The sequence below is a fragment of the Pomacea canaliculata genome, linkage group LG1 (assembly GCF_003073045.1).
Source record: "Pomacea canaliculata isolate SZHN2017 linkage group LG1, ASM307304v1, whole genome shotgun sequence".
In the NCBI taxonomy this organism is placed as follows: Eukaryota; Metazoa; Mollusca; class Gastropoda; order Architaenioglossa; family Ampullariidae; genus Pomacea; species Pomacea canaliculata.
This window is the reverse complement of record NC_037590.1, coordinates 15,834,969-15,862,094: the sequence shown is the minus strand read 5'-3', so window position 1 is coordinate 15,862,094 and position 27,126 is coordinate 15,834,969. Positions and strand designations below refer to the sequence as shown.

The 27,126-nt window shown below is 37.5% G+C and overlaps 1 protein-coding gene across 12 annotated transcripts; it reads left to right on the top strand.

Moving 5' to 3' along the window:
- Positions 1-758: 758 nt before the first annotated feature.
- On the top strand, positions 759-27,126 carry LOC112560838. 12 transcript variants are annotated; one of them, XM_025232925.1, is made up of 15 exons: positions 762-1,058; positions 2,370-2,486; positions 3,481-3,576; positions 3,861-4,024; positions 4,274-4,329; positions 4,717-5,850; positions 6,691-6,877; positions 7,211-7,298; positions 7,543-12,047; positions 14,515-14,701; positions 16,038-16,943; positions 17,474-17,660; positions 21,950-22,025; positions 22,937-23,024; positions 24,133-27,126. In XM_025232925.1, the coding sequence occupies exons 1-9, from the start codon at positions 1,053-1,055 to the stop codon at positions 8,263-8,265; spliced, it is 2,571 nt and encodes an 856-aa protein (XP_025088710.1). In that variant the 5' UTR covers positions 762-1,052; the 3' UTR covers positions 8,266-12,047; positions 14,515-14,701; positions 16,038-16,943; positions 17,474-17,660; positions 21,950-22,025; positions 22,937-23,024; positions 24,133-27,126. The 12 variants fall into 12 exon arrangements, with proteins under 12 accessions (XP_025088728.1, XP_025088710.1, XP_025088720.1 ...); XM_025232943.1 differs by lacking the exon at positions 21,950-22,025 and having other exon boundaries at positions 759-1,058; positions 6,691-6,841; XM_025232935.1 differs by lacking the exon at positions 21,950-22,025 and having other exon boundaries at positions 14,515-14,677.

Genomic DNA, 27,126 nt, shown 5'->3' with positions numbered 1-27,126 from the left:
AGATGAATGAACGAATTAATATGACTCAATCTGTGTCACGAGTGTCACACTGAACAACACTCTGTTGTTACCTGTAGCCTTCAGTACTAATGTTTGTGGAGATGTCATCTAACGCCAGCTGTGCCCTCATATTAGCCAGTAATCAATCTATTGCACATATCGGATTATCTACAATTAAAGAGATCACAGCCTGCATCTTGTCTTACACTATTTGACTTTTTCTAGTGTTTTCTTAGAAAATAAAACAAGGTGATCTTGGAAATCAGCGATTTATTTAAAGCGATGACTGCTACCATTCGCTGAAAGAAAAGTGAAAGTAAAGGGCACGAGTATATGAATTATCTGTGGTTTGTCCGATTTCCCGTAAGTCAGAAAGAAGGTTGGGTTGAAAAAGATAATTTATAAAACCGCAAGCAAGTAACTGGAAAAAGAAATAAAATTAAATTAGCCGTCTGCAGAAATGTGTTTCTTTTCTTTATGATGTATAATCTTCAGCCAATGTAAATAAGAAGGAGCGAAGGAAGAAAAAAAAAAGAATAGTTCGAATGAGTGAACGACGGAAACAAATAAAGTGTAGCTGGAGCGCTTGTTTAGGGCTATAGAATTTTAGTGGAAAATTCTCCTTGGGAACTTCCGTCCTCTTACCTGTGGAACACCGGAGAGGAACGGACTGACGTGGCGCTAGGGGGCGGTGTACGTGTTAGCCTTCTAGCAATAACGTCGATTGTCAGTCCGGGTACAACAATTTAGTCTCTTAACCTCTACATGATGGACAACTATTTCGATAACTGAGACTATAGACAAAACAGCGGTCTATGTCGTGACTAAATGCTATATGTGACATTTCATTAATCACACTGCGATGACCACAGTATTATTAAACCATTTTGCTAGGTTCGAAACTAAGATGAAAACAACTCTGGGTAGAGAGCTAATAAGGCTGGCTGTCCACAGCGCACGTTTCGGTGACGTCACGGGCAGATCTGTTGTCTGCTGGAGATCGAGTACAGTCTCTGGTACAGTGTGATAAACAAACTAATACCTATTGATCGATGGAGGTAAGTTTAGTGACAGCTGAACTCCTTTCGCATTTTATGTAGTTACATATATAGTTTACTACATATGTAGTTCACGAATTTCACACTTTCTATACCACAGAGCAGTTACACAGCGAAACTGAAAGTAGCAACTTAATTCTAGAATTTGTAAACAAAGTTTTGTCATCAATTTCATGTGTAAAGTAGTTGATGGATCAGTGATTAAGCACCACAATGCTTAAAATTAATTAATTTTCAATATATATGTTTTCCTTACTATGACAATTATGTCAGACTGAGCAATACTAGATGGAGGGGTGTAACTCGCGCTTCGCTTCTCAGAATTTGAATGTGGACATGTAAATAAGCAATAACGGTGCAAACCAGTTACAAAATCAAATCAAATTTTAAGAAGTGATTTTTTTTATAAATCTTATAGTTCTTTTTATTATATCCCTAAAATATAACTTTATTTAGTATGGGCACACGGTACTATAACGCTAGGAACAATTAACCGTATAAAGACTTAAGGGTTATAGGCTGATCAGGTTCTGGTTAGAGTTTGTTCATTCCTCCACTCCCCACATTTATGGGTAGAGGGTTAAAAACCTATGTCTATGCGCAACTGGCTCTGCTAAACTGGTTTCAGATCTACAGACTATGCGCCAGCCACTATTAATAATGGTTGGTTTCCTTGGAACTTATACTTATTTCAAATTGTTTGTGTGCAGTAGAAATGGATATAAGTTCTCATCACCTCAGCTGTTGACATTCATTTCCTTGTTTACAGTTACCTGCTTTGTCTTAATGATGAAATTTTGGTCCGCCTTCACCATGTTTGAAATTAACCATTGAAAACATCTAAATAGATGCATGCAACAATTTTAATGAATTACAACCTTATGTGATCACCAGTGATTTTAAGATGCACTGAAGTGTTCTGATAAACAGGTGTACCAAAAAAAGAGAGAAAAGGTGTGTTTGCTGAGGTTAAAACTCCGAAACAGTGATTTATTGGCATTTCCTTGTAGTTGAAAGAAGCTTTTCAGTTTCTAGACACAAGCACAAAAACACAAAGGAAAATCAAAGATTAAAATTTAAGTGCACACCTTTAAATTTAGTAATTTACATTATTTGTAAATTTTTGTTTTTATGCATAAGCATAATGATTAATTGGAACAGCTTGATATGTGTGTATTGTGGACATGTATACTTTAAAAGTATCTTTAACCAATCATACTGCAAGAAGACAAGCTTATGAAGATAAAGTTTTGAAAGTTTTTAAGCACTTTGATCTGATGTACTATCTGTATTCTTTTTTGCTCATTAAAGGACAACAGAAATAAAGCCACATGTGTGTTTTGTGGTCACGAAAACAGTGTTAAGAATGATTGTGGAAAGCTACACATAACAAAAACAGGACATCTTGCTGCCCATCACAAATGCATGGTAATGTTTACTTTTATTGGCTGTGGCTGATGATTCAGTTATTTTGGAATTTTTCTGTTAAAGTATTCACTGAGAATATCCCAGGGTAAATGATAAATATCAATAGCTGAATTTTCTTTTGTTGAAGTACCTGTAATGTCAGCATATTTTTGAAATTCCTATACAGGTTACCCAGCATCACATGGTCACGGGTAATTTATTCATTGAACTCTTGTAGCTGTAATATTTTTCAACTTTTGATCTACCTTTTCATTTCTATTATGCTTTATGGATAATTAACATGCGGCATAAGTGTAGTGAAGTATTGAACAATTTATACTCTCGGACTTTCTGCACTATTAATAATCCTTTCATTGCTTGTCAATGTCAACAGTTTAGTAGGGGGTTGTGTCTTTTTCATGACAATGTGAAACAGATCAAATATCAGTGGGAAGTTGGGGGAAGAGGAGAAGTGGACCACTTGAAAAGGAAGATAAAAATTGTCTTGGTGACACCTCCATCTGGAGCACTCTCCTTTCCACACCCCTATCTCTATATCTCTCACAAATTAGGAGTGTGCTCCAAGTTATATATATTTTGTAAATTTGGAGCCACTGACAATACCTAAGAACAGAAAATAAGCATGAAAAGTAAACATTTTTTGAGCAGCATAAACCATTCAAAAAATAATTCATTACCTAATCATAGACAAAATGCTTTTGTCTCTCTCATTCACTCACACACATATATTGTTATGCTTCTTTATAAAGAATGTTATTCTTACCTGCATCTTAAATGCTTTATCATTAAATCATCAAGAAGGGAACTATATATTTTTAAAGTGTGAATCATCTGTGGGCATTTGTCAGTAACTATGTTGATTTCTGATAATCATTTTGCTCGAAAAACCCATTTCAGGGTAGACATCTGCTTTCAAAATGTTCATTTGTACCCATGTCATTTTAAAAAATTAAAAGCATGGACTTTCATATATATTTATTGTTTTTATTAACAGCAATATTCTTCAGGTTTGGGTCAGTATAAATCTCACCATTTTGGTGGATTTAAAGTACGCCAAGTAGAGCAAGAACAAATCAGGGGAAAAAGTATGGTAAGTGGTTTTTTAATAGTAAAAACTGAAAAAGAAAACATGCTTGTAGAAAAGAATATATCAAAGCAAAAGGACATAACCTAGCAAACTGCTAATAGCTTAGTGTTCAGAGAAACATATTTCCTCATTCATATTTACATGTTCACAAGTTTTGTTATGCTATTATAGACTAGAATAACATATGCATAGATAGCTGCATGTATGTCTTCTTTGTGCATCCATGCACTTTTGATTAAATACAGAAACTTCAAGCATTATGAAATATCTGTCTTCTGTGATTTCAGCACTGTCGCCTTAAAAAATGTTTGGCAAACGGCAAAACCGGTGCTACAGCTGGATGCGCTTGGCGATATTGTCGAAAATCTTATCATTTCTTGTGTGCCCACAGTAAAGGACTTACTTCTCGAAGACTAAGAAAAAAAAAACCAAAACAAGCAGTCATGTATCTGTAAGGGGTAATTTTTTTTCTTTTTAAACAAGCTTAATTTTGCATTGCCATTCAAAACAAAATTGTGATTTTTTTTCTATTTTTAAAACTACTATTTCAGGAGCATTCTGTTTAGAGAGAAATGTTAAGTTTTGTGGGGGGTTTTTGGTAAGGAAATATTGAATGGGAAAAAAGTTAAGACAAATTAAAGTGTACAATTATGTATCTTATAAATCATGTTAAATTATGGTTCACTGATTATATTTCCAGTGTTTTTTGTAAACCTGAACACAAGAAAAAGTACTTAGAGATGGAAAAAAAGAAAGGTAACATTTAGTGTTGGTTGCAGTTTTTATATGTTCGCTAGTGGTAAGAATCAAAATATTAAAATTAATATTTTATCGGCTGTCATAAGCCAGTTGTGATTTCTTCTTTTTAGTTCCATCCTAATAAGTTATGTCTTTGACATGAAAGTGAACTACTAATTTCCAGACGTTGGCTGAAAATGTGATGCTAAAAACAACAGGAGATATGGTTATATTAAAAATTAAAGTTGGCATTGATTCTGCACAGATGTAGTGTTTATTGTATAAATGCCATAAAGGACATTCAGTTTCTCAAATGTTTTCACTCTATTGCTTTAATGCATTGGGAATCCTAACTATGTCAAAGTATCCTGCCACTGATTAAGGTGATTTTTAAAACATTTTTAGGATATAAGAATGAAACACAGAGTGAAAGTGATGGAGAACAGGACAGTACAAGTAATGATGATGGTGATGATGATGATGATAGCAGCACTGATGGATCCACTACTTCTGATCAAAAATTATTTTGCAAATCATCAGCTACACGTCCCAGAAAGCTAAATAGGAAACACAGAGTTACCCACAAGTCTCCAAGCAAAAGCAAAGTGTGTCCACTGGAGGATGAAAATGCTCTTTCAGAATCTGCACAGAGGTCACAAGGTAAAATAGATGGGAAGGAAACATCTCCAGGTCTTTTAACTTCATTATCTAATAATAGCCCTAAAAACATAGAGTTTGACTGTATGAGAAAATTATGCAAAAATAACTCTGATCTACAGCCATCAGCCACTGACGTTCTTTCAGTACATTCGAAATACCAACAAGACATGAAAGATAATGTGGAAGAAGACTTGGTGTCACAGTCTTTAGGCACTCGCACACAATGTCATGTACAGAAAAGGAAATCCAGCACACAAACAGGAGATAAAAAAAGGACAAAAATGAAGAAAAGAAACAGCGAACATTCATCCAAAATTGAAACCAGTTCATCCTTAAACATGCAATCATTTAAAAAACGATGTGTTAAATCACCTCCTCAGAAAACTAAGGAAGGAGAGCAAAGAAAACTACCTTTAGTAGAGAATGGTCATGAAAGTACAAGAGATGATGATAAAAGTGACATAAGTGTTATGACAGATGAGGATTCTAATGATAGCACAAGTAATTTATCCCTAAAAAAACTATGTGAGACCAAGGAAACAATTGAAAATAACAATTGTAGAATAGGATGTGTAACACTGCTTGATAGTAGATCTGAGGCAGTAGCTGGATCTTCAACCTTTCCAAGTCTGCAGAGCACAAGTGTTAATCAAAATGATGTTGATCACTCCAATGAAGAAAAGGAAGAGATACACACCTCGCAGACATCTGTACCTCTTCCTCCTCTGGAATTTCTGCTTCACAGTGATGATTCACAAAGTTCACTTTGTTCTGCCAGCCAGGAGAAAAACTCGCCTTTGTGCGATGTTTTGGTGGAAAATTCCTGTCATGGAAACCAACAGGAAACAAAGAACTGGAAGGACAGCTCTTCTGAAGATGGTACTAAAAAGTTTTAAAGAAACATTTAATGTATACTTTTGCTGCCAAATGTCTGCAATTGAAAGTGTGTAAACTTAAATGAGATTTAGAGCTCTGTCCTATTATTCAAAATAGACATGCTGATATGCATTGAGAAGGCATATATGTAGGAAGAAAATTTTGTAAAGTGCAGTGTTGAGGGAAGTATGAAATACAGTTATGGGTTAGAGAAATACTCTTCCTGATACACAAATCATTTGTCCATTACATCTACAATCTTTAATATGGAAATGTCAAACTTTCTTTGGAGGGAGTAATTACAGAAGAAATTACAGATTTTTAAAAAATAGGGATGCTAATTATTATCTGCACTCATCTTCGCTTTTTGTTTTATTCGATCATTTATTTACATGCTCACTCTCCTGTTCAAAGTGTGTTAAACTTTAAAAGCTGATTCATTAAATATACTGCAATTAGCATCAAAGCATTCATTTTTTAGTTCAAAGGGTTTTAGCAGTTAATGGAATAAGAATTCTGAAAAATTGGGCTTATATAGCAGCACTAGAATTATCTTTGATTTGGATGCACTTTTCAATTGGATTATGAGGGTGGGAAACAAAATGTTTGATAATATATATTTTATAAAACACAACATCATCAAGCATCATGTTATGCTACAGATTTATAAACTACATATACATGTACTTTGGGTTCCTCCCCTCAAAAGAACTTAAAAAATAAGTGAACTGGTTACTTTTTGAACGTTTGTTTGTTGCTAATTTTTTTGAGTTGTATACTTAAGTATTATTTCATGTTATAAAAGGAAGCTAATCAATAAAATTGCCTTCCTTCATTTTTCAGAATGCCTACTTGTTTTGCCAGCCGATGAAAGTAAATTCAAAGCAGAAGCAGCTAGTGTGTGTCAGGATTTAGCAAATGACTGGGTCATTGACATCACACAAACGCATATTTGGTCTAAAGTGAGACCAGTACCAGTTCAAGAAAAACTGATGTTGAGTTTCATTTGTAGCATTTTTGAAGCAGTTAGGTCAGTTTTTAGTTGATTGTTAATCAAATTTACTTAAATGATTCATTTGGAAAAGCTTTGGGAAACATTCTAATGGGTTACAGTTTTTTTTTTGTAATTAGTCTGTTTTTGGGTTCAGTGTCTGGGTAGATTTTCTTTTAATTAACAGTAACATATCTGATTCAAAATGGTTCAGCATGAAAACATTTTCTAAAAGGTTAAAGATTTTCTGTGTGTGTTGGTACTTTTTATTCTCATATGTATATGTTACATAAATATCATTATCTCATTGACATGTGCTGAAAGGGATTTAAAAAATTTTTGTAAATAATGTGATCTTTTCCTTTTGAAAAGTTGTGACAGCTTGAATGAACTGAGAATGCTGCTCCTTGATGCAAAGTTCATACAAGACAAGTGTGAGGAACTCCAGGACAACAAACTGGTATGATACAAAGTAGAAAGCAGCTTCATAAAGTTTTTGGCATACACCCCAGATTTAACTTCCACACCAGGGTTTAATGCTTGGCTATTCAGTTGGTTTAGCATTCTGACCCACATCCACAGCAAGTGCACTAAGAGAAGCTGACAAATTTTGCAGACAGCAAAAGCAATTTCTGGTCAGAAGTTTTATCATTTCACTTTGGTTAGGGATTAAGTTGCACAAAATCTTTTTAAAATTGTTGCAGGTCCAGGTTTTGAACATGCAGGGAAATGCTCATTTGAAATTGTCTTCCGTGAAAGCTGAAATTAAACGCATCAAGGATCTTGAGAACAAGATTCTAGCTGAAAAAGAAGGAAGACTGGTGGATTTGTGCAGCTCACATGGTGTGAACTATGCTGTCCTGAAGATAAACAAGTTAACTGATCCAGACCATTTTATAAGGGATCACCTAAAGACGTTTTGCCTGCATTTTCTGTTAAACCAAAATTCACCATTTGTGATAGCCAATCGGGAGATAGAGCCATGTGATCCTCAGGAAGAATTTTCGGTCCTGGAGAAATGGTTCACCTCTTGTTTTCAGCATGTTTATAAAGTTCTTGACTATCCAAAAGATGAGATATTGTACACACTTGATGCTAAATCTGATGAATTGTATGCTACATTTAAATCTATAGTGTACAGCCGTGAAGCATCTAAAAATGATGATGATTCCTTGCCAGTGGTTATCTTTGTTGGCAAACTAAACAGTGATATCATCAACTTTGAACAGTATTTGGAAGCTCTAGGGGAGAAAATACTTCCTACCTACAGGCCACGGCCAGTGATATGCATATTCCCAGTGTCTAATTTTAGTTCAAGGCTTGCTCCTCACTCTAAGGTACCAGTTCATTGTTGGAGTGCCTACGATCCTGCTTTTAAACCTGTCAATTATATTGTTGCTTCGTGGAAGAAGAGCTGGTTATTATAAACTCTAAGGCTTAATCAGTATGTTAATAGTGACACTAAAGTTTTTGCTGTAGTCAGGTCAGAGAAGGAAGTCTGGAGTTTCAGACAGACTTTGATGTCCTTTAGGAGTGGTGAGAGATTTAGTAGCTTCCTTTTAATTCCGGTGAATTTAAGATTATGCATTTGGGCCACAGTAATATAGCAAGTTCATTTACTACGTTAGATAGTTCGAGATCATTATTGAAGGAACTTAATGCAAGAAGGACTTGAGGCTTCTGCACAGACTCAACACTAAAGTTCACTCAGCGCTGTGTAAAAAGTGGTCAACAAATCTAACTAGTTGCTTGGTTTCATCAACTGTTCCGTCAGCTACTCAAGCAAACATTTCCACATTTCCTGTATAAGGAGGGGAAGCGGATAGCTGAGTGGTTAGAATGCTGGCATCTGAACTGAGAGCCTGATGGTTCAATACCTGATTAACACAGCAAACTTACCCCAGTCAACCCATCTGGGGGGAATAGGTACCTGACTCCATAGAGGGATGGGAGACATAAAGCAGCGAGGGAGAGGAGATGGGCACTTGTGTAAAGCTGGCCGAGAAAAGTGAGATCTTTAACACCTCACCCCAAAACGACCTGAAAAGGTTAGGGGATGACTGTTACCTTTATAAGGAGCATGTGGCAAGGACAGGAGGAAAGTCTGGTCACCTTTGTTCAGTGTTCAAGGAAGCCATTCTTCTTGAGAATGTGCAGCATAGAGCAACAAAGTTATACAGTTTTCCCATCTTGAGGATGCAGATAAACTAAGGCTGCCAAACTTAATGTATTGCAGTCCAACGTATCAAGCTAAATAAAACGATCCATGATTTATGCTGTATCCATATGGAGAAATACCTGCCTCATAGTTTCAAATTGCACTTGAGATTCCAGCTTTGAAAACAGGTCTCATGTCTTGAGGTGCACAAAAACTTGTTTGGAATTAATGTCAATATCTAGTGAACCAAAACCTGCCTAAGTTGATTATCCCCATCATTGTATGTTTTCAAGAATTGTTTAGATCAGCATTTAGCTGGCCTTTAGTTCTTGATCATCATTCCTATTTGTCCAGGTAATTTCAGACTAAGAACTCCCCAGAATGAAGTCCTACAAAATTTTTATATCATCATATAACCTTAAGGCTTTGTACAATGCTATATCTATCTACAGAGATATATATGTTAGATATATGTGTGTATATATATACCCTATTTGTAAGTCTTTAATTTGGAGGACCTTAATTGTTATCAAAGTGATGGCAGCAGATGGAGACAAACACAGTGCTTTCCCCTTCCAATTTAAAAAAAATTACTGGCCTGAGTTGGCGACATTAAAATAGTAAATTACCACATTGGATGCTACCATACAACAGAGCAGAAACCACAACCTTTCCCTCCTACTCATGTGCCAGTAGATAAATTCCTATGAAAAAAATGGGAGAACTCACCTACAACCATATACCTCTGTCCTTGAGTTCCACTATTTTCAGTTTAACTCTGATTTGCATGCGAATATTTTTATACTAGTCTGAGAAGTCTTGTGGCATTTTGGTATAAACCTGATGTAGTATTCATGTGTTATGGTAATAATAATAGTTGGTTTATATACCTCATCTCCCTACTTTATGGGTGACTTTATGTTGGTTTTTTTAAAATCTTAATTGGGATATCATGCCTAAAGGGCTTTTTGTAGTTAAATTTGTTAATGACATGTTTTATAGCACACCATCTCTCTGTTAGTGAGCTTGCAATGTTTAATGCATATTTCCTTTAGTGAAAAGTTTACAGCATATTACTGAATTGATTACAAGATTGCTGCAATGTGCTTCTTTATAGCTTTTCCCCAGCATGCATTTCTGAACTATGAGCCACCTGAATAGGTTTCCTGGGTCTGCTTGTGCTGTCCTCCTCTCTGTACCATGCATTAGCTAGAGAAGTTCAGCAGATGCTGCTTCTCCTTTTCAGGCCCCACTATTGGCAATTATTTGCCCATTTATTTCTCTTTGAAGTGTCTCTCTACATTTGAAGCTTTCAAGTCATCTCTTTATGAATGATTGTGTATAATCAAGCATACTATTCTGCTTATTTCTCACTTCTTTATCTTCATTCATGTGCTTAGTTCATGCTTGGCATGGTGCCATCCTGGTGCTTGTGTTTCCTGTGTGTTTTACTATTGGCTTGTTTGTAGTCTTTCATGTGCAGTGCATTGAGCTCATATTCACAAAAGGAAATGCAGTTTACAAATTCAAGTACATGTATTATTATTAATGCACAAGCCATGCAAAGATAACAGAGGTCATATAAGCACAAATAACAGTGGTCACTCATTCACAAATTCCAGCTTTCGGATGGCTTATATACTACATAGGAAATGAAGAATTCTTTCTGTTAAATCCCACACAATGTGAAAAAATCATAATGTGCAGGCAGAATAAAAAGACATGGAAAAATATCATGTTTGTTACTCAATGTTTTGCAGCACTAAACAGGACTGAATTTTATCACTGTTTTAATCATTCAGTTTTGCTGATGGAAAATAGAAGTAATTCAATGATGGGAGGATTTGGATTTATTAGTGATGGTAGATCAAGAAGTGTTGTTTTAATGCTGAGGAAGGAAGGCCATTGTGGCAATTTATTATTGATATATACCCTTTGAGACTGGGGAAGAACATGAGGTTGGAGATTATCATATAGGAATTAGGACTCAAGAATGATATCATTCTGATTTTGAGGATTTTTTTTCATTTCACCAGGATATTTGAGCATTTCCCATTCCTTGGTGCACAGAACTCCAAATAAATCTGCATATTCTTTCTATAATTGGCGAGTGTTTGATGAATGTATAAGTCATCTGCATTGAGTGACACATCTTTATGATCTTGTGTCCTGTAATTTTCCAACATGAAAAGGGCATACTTAGATTCTTAGAGATGCTAGATTTTTGTGAAACGAAGTGAGACCCATTGGCTTTTTAATTTAGCATTAGTGAAATAGGTGTATGCTGGTAGACTGGACATGGTTTCATCTACTCTTGAACCACTGCTGCAGTGTGTGTTTTGACATATAGTTGCTTTGGCTTTGCTTTGCACTTTGGCTCCATTGTTGCATGACTATTGAAAGCTTAAATGTAACTAATGTACTTGAATATGTTGAATGGGCAGCATATCAAGGCATTTTTTAATTTAAAAAAAGAGAGTATTCTTATTGTATGTTGTGATTTTATTCAATGTGAAACCAAGGGAATTTTGTTTCCAGATATATACTGACATTTAGCTGTCAAAATAGATTTGTTTTCTTTCAAAGATAGCTTTAATATCTAAATAAAATTAGTGATTTGCTGAAGTGAAAACAAACCAGCTATAACTTTATTTCTCATCTGTTTGTTACTGAATTATACTTTCTTTTTGACTTTACTATAATAATTGTTTTATTTAGTTTTTATATTAAAAAGTGTTCCTATGAAATGTAACAGAAATTTTGATGACTTTGTGCTATGATGTTGCGAAGATGGTCTTATACATGTTTTTTTCTTAAAGGTGAGAATGGCTGCATCTATAATTATATTCACCTTACAAAGAAAGCCTTGTGCTCATTACAGCACAACACTAAATTACTTTTTGTATAGGCTTATTTTTTCAGAAACTGGTTTATTTTACAATGCATTATTCCCAGCTAGGCCTGATGGAGTAGTGAGACAGGCTGGTGGAGGAGTGTAGATGGTGAGGGAGATGTAGCCAGTAGTATCATGGTCCCGTCTCTCTGGACACGGTAAGGCCACATGTCATAGATTATTTATCATCTAGAAGAATGCTCGTGCATCGGGATAGAGATAGCTGGGTTTATGCCACCTCAGAGATGTTTGGAGTTTGTGTTGTTTTTTCTTCTTTGCATTAAGAACACTACAAACGTTTTCTCTACCCACTTTGTCATGATCAAACATACAACTATACACAATTGTGAGAGCGAATGATGGGTGATATAATCAGGGCCATGTAGAGGAGGTATCTGCCTAGGTCCCCGCGCTTTTGGTAGTTGTCATCTTAATCCCCGGTATAGTACGTGCATAACCGCTGTACACAGCCCCAAGGTCATGAGTACTGTTGTCCCTGAACTCATGAGCTGCAGTGTTTGCTATAAGTGTGAAACTTCTTCGACTTAGGTTTGAAGAGAGAAAGAGCGATGAGGCTGGCATGTCCCATCCATCCTAGGATCCTTCCCGGCGCCCCGACCAGCCCCTTTCCCATCCACCATCGCCGTGTGTCCTGCTTATGTCATTCTATAAAAATTGTATTTTTCCCTAACATAATTCATCTTTAAAAAAAAGCAGGTAATTTTTGCGCCCCCCTTCCGTGACTGCACTCTAACTGCTCCTCATAGGATAGGTGGAGACAACACTAGTAAATACTACCCGTGATTCCCCCCCCCCCCCCGAAATGTACTGCATGGCTCGATACAGTTGAGCTGGATATATATATACTATTGCCGCGCGATTTAAATTTAATACTGGACCGACACGTTAAACAAAGGGAGCATTGCAACTACGTTTTTTTGTTCAAGTATGCCGATCTTGATGCTTATTTTATTTTACTATTTGTGTTTAAAATAGCACTTGACTTAGATAATATATCACTAAAAAACTAGTTTAAAGAAAGGTTTTATCGCTATTCACTCATTCTTTTACAATGTCAACGGTTCGTGAAATGTCTCCTCCCTATCCAGTTACAGGAATCTAATGTCATCCCTAACTGTACGGAGGTTCATAAAATGCTATAAATCCGCGATGGACGTAAGTGGGGTCGTATTTAATTGTAGTAATCATGTTTGGACTGGTTCGATTTTGTAACGGAGCTTAAAAAGATTGCCTTATTAAAGTGGTTACCGTCACGCCCATCGGGTTGACTTTGGAGAAAGAGAAAGTAGGATAAATACTCTACATCGTGGGGACTGCATGCTTTGCCGTAGGTCGTGATCAATGGTCATAGAAGTGACAGCAAGTGATGATTAATGTTGTAAATCAGCCATTTTTTTATAACTGAATTTGAAATGGATTGCAGCAAGTGTTTTGAAAATGTTGTGACGACATTATACGCCAGCTCTTCAAAATATACGATGACCATGCTGATCAAGTGTATTTATAGTTGTTCTCTTGGCACAGATAAATGCTTATATTCATATGAAATGGTAATGAGTATCAGGATGGCAATTACATTACTATTTGCTTAACTCCAACTTATCTACCAAGATGGCGTTTCATGTTGTCATGGTTACAGCAAACTCCTTATTCCTTGTAATTAAACACTATACAAACCAAAACTATCAACAGTAAATGTATTTATTTTAAAAAGGCACTGAGCTCGGCTTAAAATTTTATCTTGGTTCTTTCTGTTGAGAAACGGCCATAGTTTTATTCATGTAAATTTGTGTTTCTAACATTTGATAAACAGTAATGACTAAATGCCAACTTTCATCTCCAACATATAATAAAATGTTTGGCACAACGAGACTTCTGATACACTCATTTATGCTGTCAGAACCAACCAACACCAATGCCAGCAATTTACATTTTCAGAACGCTTGGTAAATTTTCTTTACTTGATTTGAATTACTTTTACATCATTTAGGCATGTTACTATGTGATGGAAAACCTTGGTCCTCACAAACTGACATTTATCACCACCAGTCTGGATAAAGCTGTGAAACTTCTAGCAACTTTACTGATGGAGTTGGAAAACAGCAGAGTGCTAATAAAGATATTAAACTATGAAAGTTTAGTCATTTCTTAGGGATTAGAAATAGGAACTCTACCAGCTGAATTGAGTTGTTGCTGACTTACGCTACATGCTTGTCACATTCTATATTAACAGACTCTCTCCCCCCACCCCAACCCCACCAGCATACACAGATATAATGTGTTCTTATGTTTTTTTTTGCACCAATGTGCATTTAACCTGGTGCAGTATGGCTTTAAGCCCTTCGGAGGCTTCGTAATTGATGATGTGGAAAAGGAGATTCTTAGGGACTCAAAACTGATATGTTCATGCAGTAGATATTTGCATAGGTAAGGGAACAGGATCTGGGTAAGATCGGTAAGATCGGTAAACTGTTTGTAATCACTTTGTCTCTTCTTGCAGTAAAGTTTCCCTTCGGTAAACTTTTTCATATACTTCATTATAATTTGTATGGGTATTTATGCATATGCTGAATAGAGGAATATGTTTGCCTTTATCTTTCACAGAAATCATATGCAAAGTAGAGAAAGGAAATAGAAGAAGGGTCACAGGTGCATGCTGCGGTTGTGAAGTGAAGTCATGCCACAAGACTTTTCCCTTTCCCTGTGTTTATGAAGACACCACAGCTATCACTGAGAGAGTGGAAGTGACAAAAAACAAGAACAAAAGGTGTTTTAAAGATAGTCACTATTGGTGAGCAGACAGTTTAAAGCCTCTTTTCGGAGATGAGTCATATGTATTGGCAAAATAAGAAATTCTTTTTGAATTCTTGTATATTTTAGTAAAGTTTATCAAGCATCAAAGCCATATTCCAGTAGCTACTGCTCTGTTTTATACAGTGGATGATCTTCTCTGATAAATGCAAACAAATATTTTTGTTTGAACCACGAAAAAGGTTTATTTTAGTACTAATATATATAGAAGTTTAAAATAATTGTTCTCATGGAACAAACTAAAAATTCTGCAATGATCACCAAATCTTGACATTTTTTTTTAACTTAGTACTTTAACTTTTGTTTAAGATTGTTCTTATTTTATATTAGTGAGAAAATTAATGTTTGAAGCCAATACAGTCAAATCTCGCTACTATGCCACCCACCGGGACCAAGCAAAAGTGGCATAGTAGCGAGGTTGCATAGTAGTGAGATTTGACTATTTGAATATTTTTTCGTGTCTTTTGCTCATCTTCACATAAAGAAGCTTTTCTTACAGTCATCAAAAAGGAACATTTGTTTGCAGTTGAATTATTGCTAGGGAAAATTGTTTCACCGATCATTTCATCCATCAATGCGAATAGAATTTTGTTGCATTCTATGCTCTCACATTGGTGTGAGCAATGCAGTTAATGTCATTGCCTACTTGAAAATTCTTGCTTATAGGATGTCTTATTTAATCATTGTGCATGTAGAGCAGTGTAGACTTGAATCTTTTGGGGTAAACTCTATTTGTAAAAGGCATTTCTAGCATGTACATCACAGTCCAGTATCAATGAACAACATGACAGAATGGCTATCTTGTTAAGGGTGTAAAAAGGCAAGCTGCACTTATAGCTTTAGCCTCACATCTGACTACTATTTTGGACATGTTGGATTTTGCATTTGCTTGCTGAGCCCTATAATTTTTTCATTATCCACTGGTTGAGCAGGCCTGACATAGTATCTTTGTGCAAATTCCTTTCCTCTGCTTTCCATTCTTGCTGATGTGGCCCAAAAAAACCTGCCTACACTAGGTATTTTTATGCATGCTTGTGTAAAGGTACATGAATATCATTTTGTGCAAGCCTTAAAATAAAGGCTGAAAATTACTCTGTCATGCAAATTTGTGTCTGTAAACAGATCTTGAATATGTATTTAGCATAAGATGTTTAGTTTGTGAAGTATTCGTAAGCTGAAAAAAAAGAGAATCTTAAATACAGATTACAATATCATTTTATCCAAACATTAATGAATTTGACCTTATTCCATAATAAAATTTAAAAAATTCATTTTTTGAAGTGTTTTGTTACTAATTTTTGCCTGATTTCTTTCAGATGTTCAGATGTTAACTGAGAAACACAAGGAAAATGAAAAGCTGGATGGTGCCAGCGAAAGTGGTGGTGATGGTGTCAATGAAGATGATGGAAGCCCTTGTTATTCCTCTAAAGTGACCAGTGATCATAGCAGGGTTAAAATTCAGTTAAAAAGGACATCAGATAGTTGCAGAGACATAAAACAGAACATGGATGAAATAAAGACAATATGCTTAGGTCCTTCAATTGCATGGTCTGAACAAAATCTTATACACATAAAACTTGAAAGTACCGAAACAAATTGTGAAAGTAACTCAGATATACAGCACACAGTCATTAATATGCTTCCATCGCCATCAAGAAGCATGGAAGCCACAAAAGATGATGCAGGAGAAATTGCTTTGTCAGAAACATCAGGTAATCTTAAAGGTAAGAAAAGGAAATCTCAAACACAAGTAAGCAGCCAGAGAAAAAAGAAGAAAAGCAGCAAAAACAGATCCAGAATAAAAAGCAGCAGGAAGGAGTTAGAAAAAAGTATATTTTTTGCAGTAGAGGATGAATATGAAAGTGAGAACAGTGACATAAACATTGAGACAGAATCTTCTAGTGATAGTAATAGTGATTTACTCACAAACGGATCACTTTCAAAGAATAAGAATACAATGAAAACACGTTTTTTGGATAATATAAATCTGGTCTCACATGACTCTGAAGAAACCCATTGGAAGCAAACAAGGGTGTCTCGTCAGTTTCTCAAAGACGTTGAAGATGATTATCAAAATTTAGATCAATCTGCAGGTAGCAGTGCCCACACAATGCAGACTACATCAGAACCCCAAGGGGAAGGCTCAAGTCATGATGGCTTTCAGAAACCTGAGGATGTAAAGAGAGGCTGTGTTCAGAGTGTCAGCTGTCCCACACATGATAGTATGTTGAATTTTAAATAACAATTTGACATTATTATTTTATTTTCATGCAATTCTGGCTGATTGATTAAGTTTGGATTAAGCAATAGATGTAGTGATAAAAGGAGGTCAGCTGGACAGGAAATCTGTTAAACTGGAACCCACAGAGGAGGCGCAGGGTTAGGAGACCAAGGCAGATATGGAGATTTGTCCACAGCGAGGTGAAGGCAGCTGACAAGACATGGTCCCAACTGGAAAGGAACGCCCAAAACCGGATGGCATGGTGTAGTTGTGGCCAGTAGGGGGTGGAAAAGAATAGAAAAAAGAAGAAAATTGGCAGCTGGTTTAAGTATGTCAGGATTGAATTAATGAGGGCATCAATGTGCAAAACCTTTTCTCAAATGACCCAGTTTGTATTTTCCAATTCTCCAGATCTGGGCCAGTGACTGTTACATTTACAAGATAGTCTTTGAAAGCATTTCTTTATTATTGGCTAAATAAAAGTGGAAAAAAATGGTATTAAAATAGAGCTGCTGTTGTTCCTGTTCACAGAGTGTCTTATGATTTTGGTTGCTGATACAAGGGACTTTGAGCCAAAAGCAGATGAAACGTGCCAGGCTCTAGCAGACCAGTTCAAAATCGACATCACACAAGTGTATATCTGGTCTAAAGTGAGACCAGTGGCTGTTGAAGAAAAGTTGGCATTAAAGTTCGTTGCTTGCATATCAGAAGCAATTAGGTGAGTTTGCAGACAGTGCTTTAAAGATTTTTTTATATAAAGCTAAAAGTGGCTTTGGAGTAACTTAGAGGTACAGGCACACTATAGTTAAGTTTTTATTTTTACAGTGGAACCTTGATTACTTGGTCTTCAATTAACTGTGCATTTGGTTATCCGGGATCACCTTTAAAAACCTGCTAGACATTACAATCTATCTATCTATCTATTCCTCTTTGTGCATCAGGTTGCACATAAGGCCTCAACCAGAGTCCGCCACCGATGTCGATCGGCTGAAACCCGCTCTAGGTGACCCCATGTCCAGCCCTTTCCTTTCATCTCCCTTTCCACTGTTCTTCTCCAAGTTTCCTTTGGGCGGCCTCGTTTTCTTCGGCCGTCTGGAGTCCATCGTAGGGCGACTCTGGAAAGGTCTGCTGTCTGCTGGCGGAGCACATGTCCAATCCATCGCCAACGCCTTCGTTGAACCTGCGTGGTGATGGACTCGGTTTCACTTCTTCGGTGGAGTTCTTCGTTGGTGATGGTGTTTGGCCAAAAGATGTTAAGTATGCGCCTGAGGCATCTGTTTTGGAAGACGTCAAGCTTGTTACTGATGGTTTTGGTCATCTTCCAGGATTCTGATCCGTAAAGGAGGGTGCTGATCACATTTGACTTGAAGATTCTCAGCTTGATCTTCTGGCTGATGTTTTTTGCCTTCCATGTGCTCCTGAGTGAGGCAAAGGCCTGACTGGCTTTCGCCAGTCGGGCTCGAATCTCCACCTCCGCATCCCCGGTGTTTGACATTTTTGACCCAAGATAGGTGAAACTGTCAACTTCCTCAATCTCTTCTCCATTTAGTTTGATGCTGTCTTGGACTCTGGCGTTCACTCTCATACTGTTAGTCTTTTTTGTGCTGACCTTCAAGCCAAGGTTTCCAGCTGTTTCTGAGAAGGCCTTTGTTTTTTCCTGCATGTCTTGGTGGCGGTGTGACAGCAGGGCAATGTCATCAGCAAAGTCCAAGTCTTCCAGTGCTGTTGTTGCTGTCATAGTCATGGTCCATCTGAGCCCTCTCCTCTCGCTGTCGGTGGAAGTCTTCATGATCCAGTCCATGGCCAGGATGAAGAGGAACGGCGACAGAATGCAGCCCTGCTTCACCCCGGTACTGACGTTGAAGGGGTCTGTGAGCTCCGTGTCACAGACAACCTGGGATTTGAAATCGCTGTACAGCATTGCAATGACCTGAACGAGTTTTGCAGGGACTCCGTAATGCCTCAGGATCTTCCATAAGGACTCGCGGTGGATGCTGTCAAAAAGCCTTCTCCAGGTCGATGAAATTGATGTACAGCGGTGTGTTCCATTCGTTGCTCTGCTCCAGAATCTGTCGCAGAATGAAGATGTGTTCGGAGCAGGATCGCCCAGGGCGAAATCCTGCTTGCTGTGGTCGGAGGTCTTTCTCAAGAGTTGCCGTCAGTCTTGACAAAACAATCTTGCTGAAGACCTTGCTGGTGAGGGAAAGAAGTGTTATGCCCCTCCAATTATTGCAGTCTCCAAGATCTCCTTTCTTGGGTAACTTGAAGATGAGCCCTGTCTTCCACGCAACAGGGACCTGCCCTGATTCCCAAATTTGCCTGAAGATTTCAGTCAGCTTGGGAGCTGTCACATTCACGTCTGCTTTCAACATCTCTGCTGTTATTCCATCTGCCCCTGGTGCTTTGCCGCTCTTCATTGTCTTGACTGCTGCTGTCACTTCTTCCAGGCTTGGTGGGTCTGTGCAGATGTCAAGGTCTATAGCTGCTGGCTGGATGTCTGCAAGCTGAGGGGGATCTGGTCTGTTCAGAACTGACTCAAAATGCTCCCTCCAGCGCTGTAGTTTTCCTGCCTCTCCCTCGACGACATTACCGTTCACGTCTTTCACTGGCACATCACTGTTCTTAAACCCGTTGTTTAGCTGTTTGTTTATCTTGTACAGTGTCTTCAGGTCATTTTTACTTGCTGCATTTTCTGCTTCATCTGCCAGTTTCTCTATGTGATATCTTTTGTCGGTTCTTGTCATCCTCTTTACCTCTTTGTTCAGTTTTGCATATCTTTGTCTGTGTTGTTCCTTCAGGCGTTCAGATCTGGTGCTGTTGATTCTTTGTTTGGCTGACTTTCTCTCTTCTATCTTCTTCCATGTCTCTTCTCTGATCCACTGTTCTTTCTTTTTCCGTTGGAAGCCCAGTATTTCTCTCCTGATTCCTGTAAGACTCGATTGAAGTCGTCTAAGGTCATCTCTTGTTGGTCTCCTAGTGCCTGGAACCTGTTCTTTACTTCCATAGCAAAGGCCCTTTCGGTGGCTGGATTTTTTAGTTTGCCGGAGTCCACTCTCTGCTGACGTGCCTGTTTTCCTCGTGATCGACGCAGCTTCAGAGAAACTGTGGCTATCACAAGAGTGTGGTCACTGGCAATGTCTGCTCCTCTGTAGGCTCTAACATCTTGAAGTGAGCTCCTCCATTTTCGGTTGATGATGACATGGTCTATCTGGTTCTTTGTGATCCCATCTGGTGATGTCCATGTTGCCTTGTGGATGTCTTTGTGTGGGAAGAGTGTGCCTCCAATCAGTAGGTTGTTTTCTTCACAAAAGTCTGCCAGTCTCTCTCCGTTGTCATTGATGCTTCCGATTCCATGTTTGCCCATGACATGCTCCCTGCAGGTGTTGTCACTTCCCACCTTGGCATTGAGATCGCCGATGATGAGCAACATGTCGTGGGCTGGAACGCTTTCTGAGGCTGCCTGGAGCTGATCGTAAAAAGCATCCTTGTCTTCTGCCTCAGAGTCATTTGTTGGTGCATAGCAGGCTAGCACTGTCAGCTTGGTGTACTTGGAATGGAATCTTGCTCTCAAAAGCCTGGGTCCATAAGGCTTCCATTCCAGCAGTGCCTTTTCCGTTTTCTTGTTGAGGAGTAGAGCTACTCCTTCAGAGTGCTGAGCGTCTGATCTTCCTGAGAACAAGATGGTATGTCCTGACGCTAGTCTCCTCTTTCCCGTGCCGGTCCATCTGACCTCACTGACTCCCAGGATGTCCAAGTTGTAGTTGTCAAACTCCTTGACTAATTGGAGCATCCTGCCAGTCTGGTACAAGGTCTGGACGTTCCAGCACCCCACCCTCAACTTCTGCCTCGGCTTCAGTAAATCCGCTGTCGGGGCGCCAGCTCCCTTTCGGGTTTGGCTGTCGTCCGTCATTAGTCCAGTCTCCTGGTGTGCTTCATTACCTTCGCCATCTGTGACGAGTTCTCTGGTTTTAGTTTCTGTAACAGGATTTTTTTTACATGGTGGGGTTGTTAGCCCTACCACAACCTATTTTACCTCTAGGTGAGGTGTCCACCTTAGTCGCCTCTTACGACATGCCTGGCTGGATGGCAGGGACCCTATTCTTGCAATGCTTGCTAGGCAAGCATACCCCGGGGTCCCACAGGGGAGACATTACAAGACCACCAAGAATTCTGACTATAGGAATATATACACTACGTGTGTCACAGCTTTAGCTTCTTGAGCAGGAAATTATAGTGACATCCTAACACTTCAACAAATTTGAAATTCAGCAAGAATTAAATAGCATCTGTCTGATTTTTTTCAAGAAAATTTCATAAACAACACAAGAAAGGTAAGAATTTCACTGTATAGCACCTTTTCCAGCATTGGCAAATTTTTTAGAATTATTTTCAATTATCTGAATGATGGTTAAATTGGATAATTGAGGTTCCACTGTATTTTAAAAACTGTAGTCTCAGTCTTTATTTCATGGTTATCAAGTACATGAATTGTACAGTGTTGTACCCATTAATATAGTACATAATTTATCAGCTTTAAATTATTGGTATTTGTATTGGCAACATTTTTTTGATTTGTTGTTTTAATCTGGGAAAATCAAAGATGTGTTCAGTTCTCTTCATCCTGTCCAGAGGGTTGACATTTGTCAATAAGTTGTGGAGATGTTTCAGCGAGTAAAGAGAATCCACATATCCATGCACCACTATTGTTTGCTGACATCAGCTTTCAGCACCATACAACCACATGTCCTAGATAGAAGACACCTTGATGAATTTTCCCTTGATCATCAGGTAGTGTCACAGATCATTCACTGTTTGGTTGACAGGCAGCAACAAGTATACTTGTCAATGGCACTATTTCTGACTCTGTCACAAAGTTCACTGGCTCAACCCATGGCTGTTTTTTATCCCCGCTTCTGTTTACTCTGTATACCAACAGTTGTCGCAGTAACCATGAGGGTCAATATCTCGTTAGATTCCCTGATGGCTGCACTGTTTATCTCTTCTCAGGGGACCTCTAGATACCCATGGTGTAGCTTTGGATGAATTTATTACCTGGTGTGAGGACAATTTCTTACAGCTTAATGTGAGTAAAACCAAAAAGATTGTCTTTGATTTCTGCTTGAATACTCCACCAAGTCCTGTAAGTGTCATCCACAACAAGGAGGTGAAAATTCTCCCTGCTTTTAAGTACCGTCTTTAGTAGGAGACTTCACTGGGATACCAACACTCCAGCGGTCATGAAGAAGGCTCAACAACACCTCTTCTTTCTCCTTCTTCTTCATTTCTTATAGCTCGCACATTGAGAGCATGCTGTCCTTCTCGTTTATCTGCTTTTATCGGTGAAGAACGAGAGCAGCTTAAGTTGTGTTGTGTCCACCTGCTTTAAAGTAATTGGAAAAGCCAATGGTGTTCTTCATACTCTGAAAACAGGCAGATACTTCTGAAAGTGTCTGAAATCCTTTGTGATACAGGCATGTCCTGTCAGGAGAATTTTTCTGCCTCCCATTGGGCCGTGGATTCTGTGTACCAGTATGCAGAACTGTGTGCAAATAATTGCAGCTGTCTGAACCATGAATGTATTCGTTTGGTGGATAGGCAAATGTTGTGGTATTTTGTGTTTTTATATCGAGAAGGCAATTCTCGGATAAGTAAAGTTCTATCTTAAAACAGACATTGCAAAACCTGGGTAGTCTTTTCTGTCGAGAAATATGAGGATTAGATGTCCAGGATTTGCCTTGCGCATGTTCCTTCTGTATAGATTGACAAGGCCAGCTGCTTTGCTTTGATGCTAGCTGGATGGAAAACATTCATTTGCTCTCTTCCCAGATTCAAAGAATTTAATTATTTTGGGTCAATGTAGTTCTGAGAAAACTGATGAACAACAATGTAGTAATAGTTATAGAAATAATAGAAATTTGTTTTTTAAGCCATTATATAACACAAAGAAATATTTAATAATACTGTTGAACAGTTCCTTCATTTGTCTGCAATTAGCTTTGGTAGATTGAAAGAACTGCGGATGCTATTGCTGGATGCAGAGACAATGCAAAGCAAGTGTGATGAACTTCAGGGAAGGAGAAAGGTAAGAGGGAACCTAAAGAGAATGGTTTTCACGTGAATATCTTGAATTTTATTGCCAGGGTTTTCATTGCCAGAAGTTTTCATAAAGATAACGATATGAAGGTTTTGAAGTTCTACTGATTGAGGTAGTGGCAGTCTTGTATCTCTCCATTTATGGCTTTCACGCCTTAGTAGTTTGCTCCTTTGTCTCGGCAGAGAGTCTGGTGAAGACACAGCGTGACAGATACTCATCTTGTATTGTGATTATGAATCTGTATTCATCACATTCAAAATACTTGCCCCTACCACACTGACATCAGGGTTAGCATCACTTGGACTGTCTGGGACACATGGGAACTTTTTAAAAAATCCGATCATGCTAACCCACATGCCTGAAATATTTTCCTAGAGAGGGTCATCTATATGTCTTACTCAGTGATTCATCACCGGGACACCAGGAGGTGCAGAGTTAGAACTTATCTACATTAGAAATCTAAAGATCTACCCTTATTAAGTATTAAATAAATCTAGCTACAAAAGACTAGACTCAGAGGAGAAGTAAGAACTGTAACAGAAATAATGGCAATAAATTTGTATGCATTACATATCACACATAGGCCAAAGATTCCCAAGCAACCCATTCTCTTATTTTTCAGACAGTAAGATCAATGCTTGTTCTTATGACAGTGTTGTGTACAACATGATTCCTTGAGTTCTAATATTGTCCATTAACAAAGGCTAGACCATTGATTCACAGAATAAGTCCTCCAGTCTGTAGACATTTCTTTAGGAATTTTCACACAAATTTTCATCACTCATGCATAATAGTTGGTCTTTTTTGTGTTGCTAGTGGGTTAAAGTAGGTATGGAAAATGTGAAGTAAGGTTTGGAAAAAGTATGAAATTTTGTTTGGTGTGTATCAACCCGAATATGAATAATTAACTATGCCAAATCAGTCATCTTTTCAGTTACTTTCCTCTAGAAACTTCTCTGCACACAGTTCAAAAGAGATTATTTTTAAGTCCATGCATTTCATTGAAGAATTTGCATGGGTGGATTGCTCAATGAAATGTAAAGTAAAAGTGACTTTACATGATGCCTTATTTTAAAAATTGCCTTTACATGTCCAGGTTTCAAGAAATTCAGAAATTCAAACACCTACAACCGCAGCAGTGAAAGAGGTCACAGTACACGGTGTCAGTTGTATTGTTCTGGAGTTAGACAACGTTACTGATCCATTATATCTTATACGGGACTACTTGAAGAAACCTTGTCTCTTTCCATTGCAAAAAGACATGCCACTTGCATTCAAGTCCCAGAGACTGCATAAAAATGTGCTTAAAGAAGAGTTGTCTATCTTGAAGGGGTGGTTTACTAATTGTCTGAAGCCCCTGTATAATGTGCTCCATCATCCATCGGATGATATTCTATATCTGCCTGATGCAGAGACTGATGAGTTGTATGCTGTATTTCAATCTGAAATAGAACAGCTCGTACCTGATGATGTTATAATTCCATCCCCAGTGGTTGTTTTTGTTGGCAATCTAAACTATGATATTGTCATATTTGAAAGATATTTAGAGGCTGTTGGAAATAAAATACATGAGGACTATAGCCCACACCCAGTGATCTGCATATTCCCAGTGTCCAACCTTAAGGCACTTTCTCTTTCCCTTTTAAAGTCACCAGTGCATTGTTGGAGTGCCTTTGATCCTCAGATTAAACCTATCAATTACATTGTTGCTGCATGGGACTAACTTGTAGGATTTGTGCTAATGTAAAATGAATAGCAATCCTGGCCTCAGTAGTTTACTGGCTGCTTTGATTTTGTTAAATCAATTGACACCTCAAAACCAAATAGCTGAGAAAAAGTGCCACAAAATCAGCTGGTTTAATGCTGAATTTTTGGAAACAAATTTAAATAATTCAAAATACATGTAAGTAGTACAGTTGAGAATAAATACCCCTATCCTTTCATTTTGCCCGTCTTTGGTTGATGTAACTAGTTTTGTTACAGTTGTCAGTAACACACAAGATAAAGATCCATTTTATTCAAAAGTTTGTGGGTCTGAGAAAAAGGATCTGATGGCATTACCTGAAATAATGTATGCATCTAATGATATATACGAAAATGACAATCCTTTGTGTATTGTGCAGATTGATGCTAATGAATGTATTATTCATATATACTGGCAGAGAGTTATAGCATTTATCAGACTATTGATATTTCTTGAAGGCAGCCAGTTTAAGTACACTTTTTAATATTTTCCAGATGACAATACGGTATGTGTTACTAATTATGCCACTATAACATTCAGAATATGTTTTTATCATAGCTTTTTAGAAGCTACATTTATTTTTAATCTTACTATAACATAAAGCATTAAAGTTAGACTGTGTATTAATATTATTCTTACAGCAGTACAAATAACTAAATATTAGGTGATTCCTTCCCCCAGTGTCTTTTTTGTTAAATATGAGTTCACATCCATAGCAGGAACTATTCTGATGATGGGAAAGGGCAATAATTTACATATTGCACCTCGGTTCAAGGACTATTAGTCAATCCTTTGTTTTATGCTATGTAGACCTATTTTGTATTATTTGTCATATAAATATGGTTGATGGTCACTTGACAAGCTTTAAGTACTTTAGAATGTAAAACTTTGGAAAATTTCAGCGAGAAGAAAACTTCAAAAACAGTCCATATACATGCAGATAAATACTTTAAGGAACAAAGCTCTATTTTTTTGTATGTACAATGGTATAGTGATTTGTAGCTTTGTAGATAGTGTATCATTGTAGAGTTTGAATTTGCTGTTTGTTTTTTCTTATTTTTTTCATTGTTGGTGCTTGTAAACTGAAATGTAATATTGAATTGACATCATTGCTGTCTTTCATGTCCAGTTTTTTGCTCATCAGTTGGTTTTTTTTGTTTTGTTTTTTTCAGATGTGTTTTTTTTTCCTGTTGGCATGTGAGTTAAGCATAATCTAATATCTTCTTGGCAAAGGAGGGAGGCTGGTCCAAGAAACCCATCCCCTGGTTAGCTTTGCCTAATAAATGGCTCCAGCTATAGCAGTCAAAACAACCTTTACAGGATAGAGATAGGTGACCTTCATGAGACTGAGAATGGGTTACTCCAGACTTGGATATCACACGTTCAGTAAGTTCTGCATTAGAGTCTTCAGAATGCCACAGTGGTACAATGCCAATGGCCCACTTTCTGCAGGACTGTCCAACCCACCAGAAACTAAGAATGATGACATGGCCTTTCTGACACAGCATGAAAGTAAAATATCTTAAGATCTCTGTGGTATCTACAGTGCACAACAGACTATCAGAACCTCTTAAGATATTGTCTAAACATTTAAATAGCAAGATTACTATCGTTCCCCATCTTTCATGGTTTTCCTAAATTGTTTGTGTAGGGCCACTTTTTTTTTTATGTCCTTTACTGAGGGTTCCAGTTTTGGATCATTGAACAACTTAACCACTGTACAAATTTATGCAACCACTGCCAAGAGTTGATTCGACCACAAACATAAAGAAACTTTGATGTTGTCTCTTTTTTTTAATGCTTTAAAGATAAACAAAATATGATACTAGTGGTTTGGTAGTTGAGCTTTTATGAAATAAGATTGAAACCTTTTTTTTATTATTATTGGTTGAACAGCATTAGAGGATTATATGATTTAATGATGCTGGTGTATAGTGATGATTAACTTCACTGGCTGCTTGTGTCATTGGTGACCAGATTCATGGTTGACCTACCCTACCTCTTCCCCTCCAGTTTTAATGCATCTTCTTTTAGATTTTTTTATTTACTTTTATTTTTTAGGTTTGAACTCTTGTTTCATCATTTTTAACAATGTAGTAGGCAACAGTGCAGACAAGTTAGGAACATTCTCCAGTAGTTGATAGTTGATAAAAATATGCATGTCTTTATCTGTTATAAAAGTATTTCACTTATAAAATGTTTTAAAGTGGAACATATTTTACCTTCGTCATTTACATTAATAAAGTATGCATATATCACATAGACCTCCTCTGTGTATGTGATGTGTACTCGATCGTTGATCTTTTTTTGCAGCAGAAGCGAACAAATAAAACTCGTTCTAGCCAA

Excerpts from the sequence above, each read along its gene's own strand:
- LOC112560838 (XM_025232935.1), top strand. Across the intron at positions 2,487-3,480 it reads CTGCCCATCACAAATGCATG|CAATATTCTTCAGGTTTGGG; the intron begins GTAATGTTTACT and ends TTTTATTAACAG. Across the intron at positions 7,299-7,542 it reads AACTCCAGGACAACAAACTG|GTCCAGGTTTTGAACATGCA; the intron begins GTATGATACAAA and ends AAATTGTTGCAG.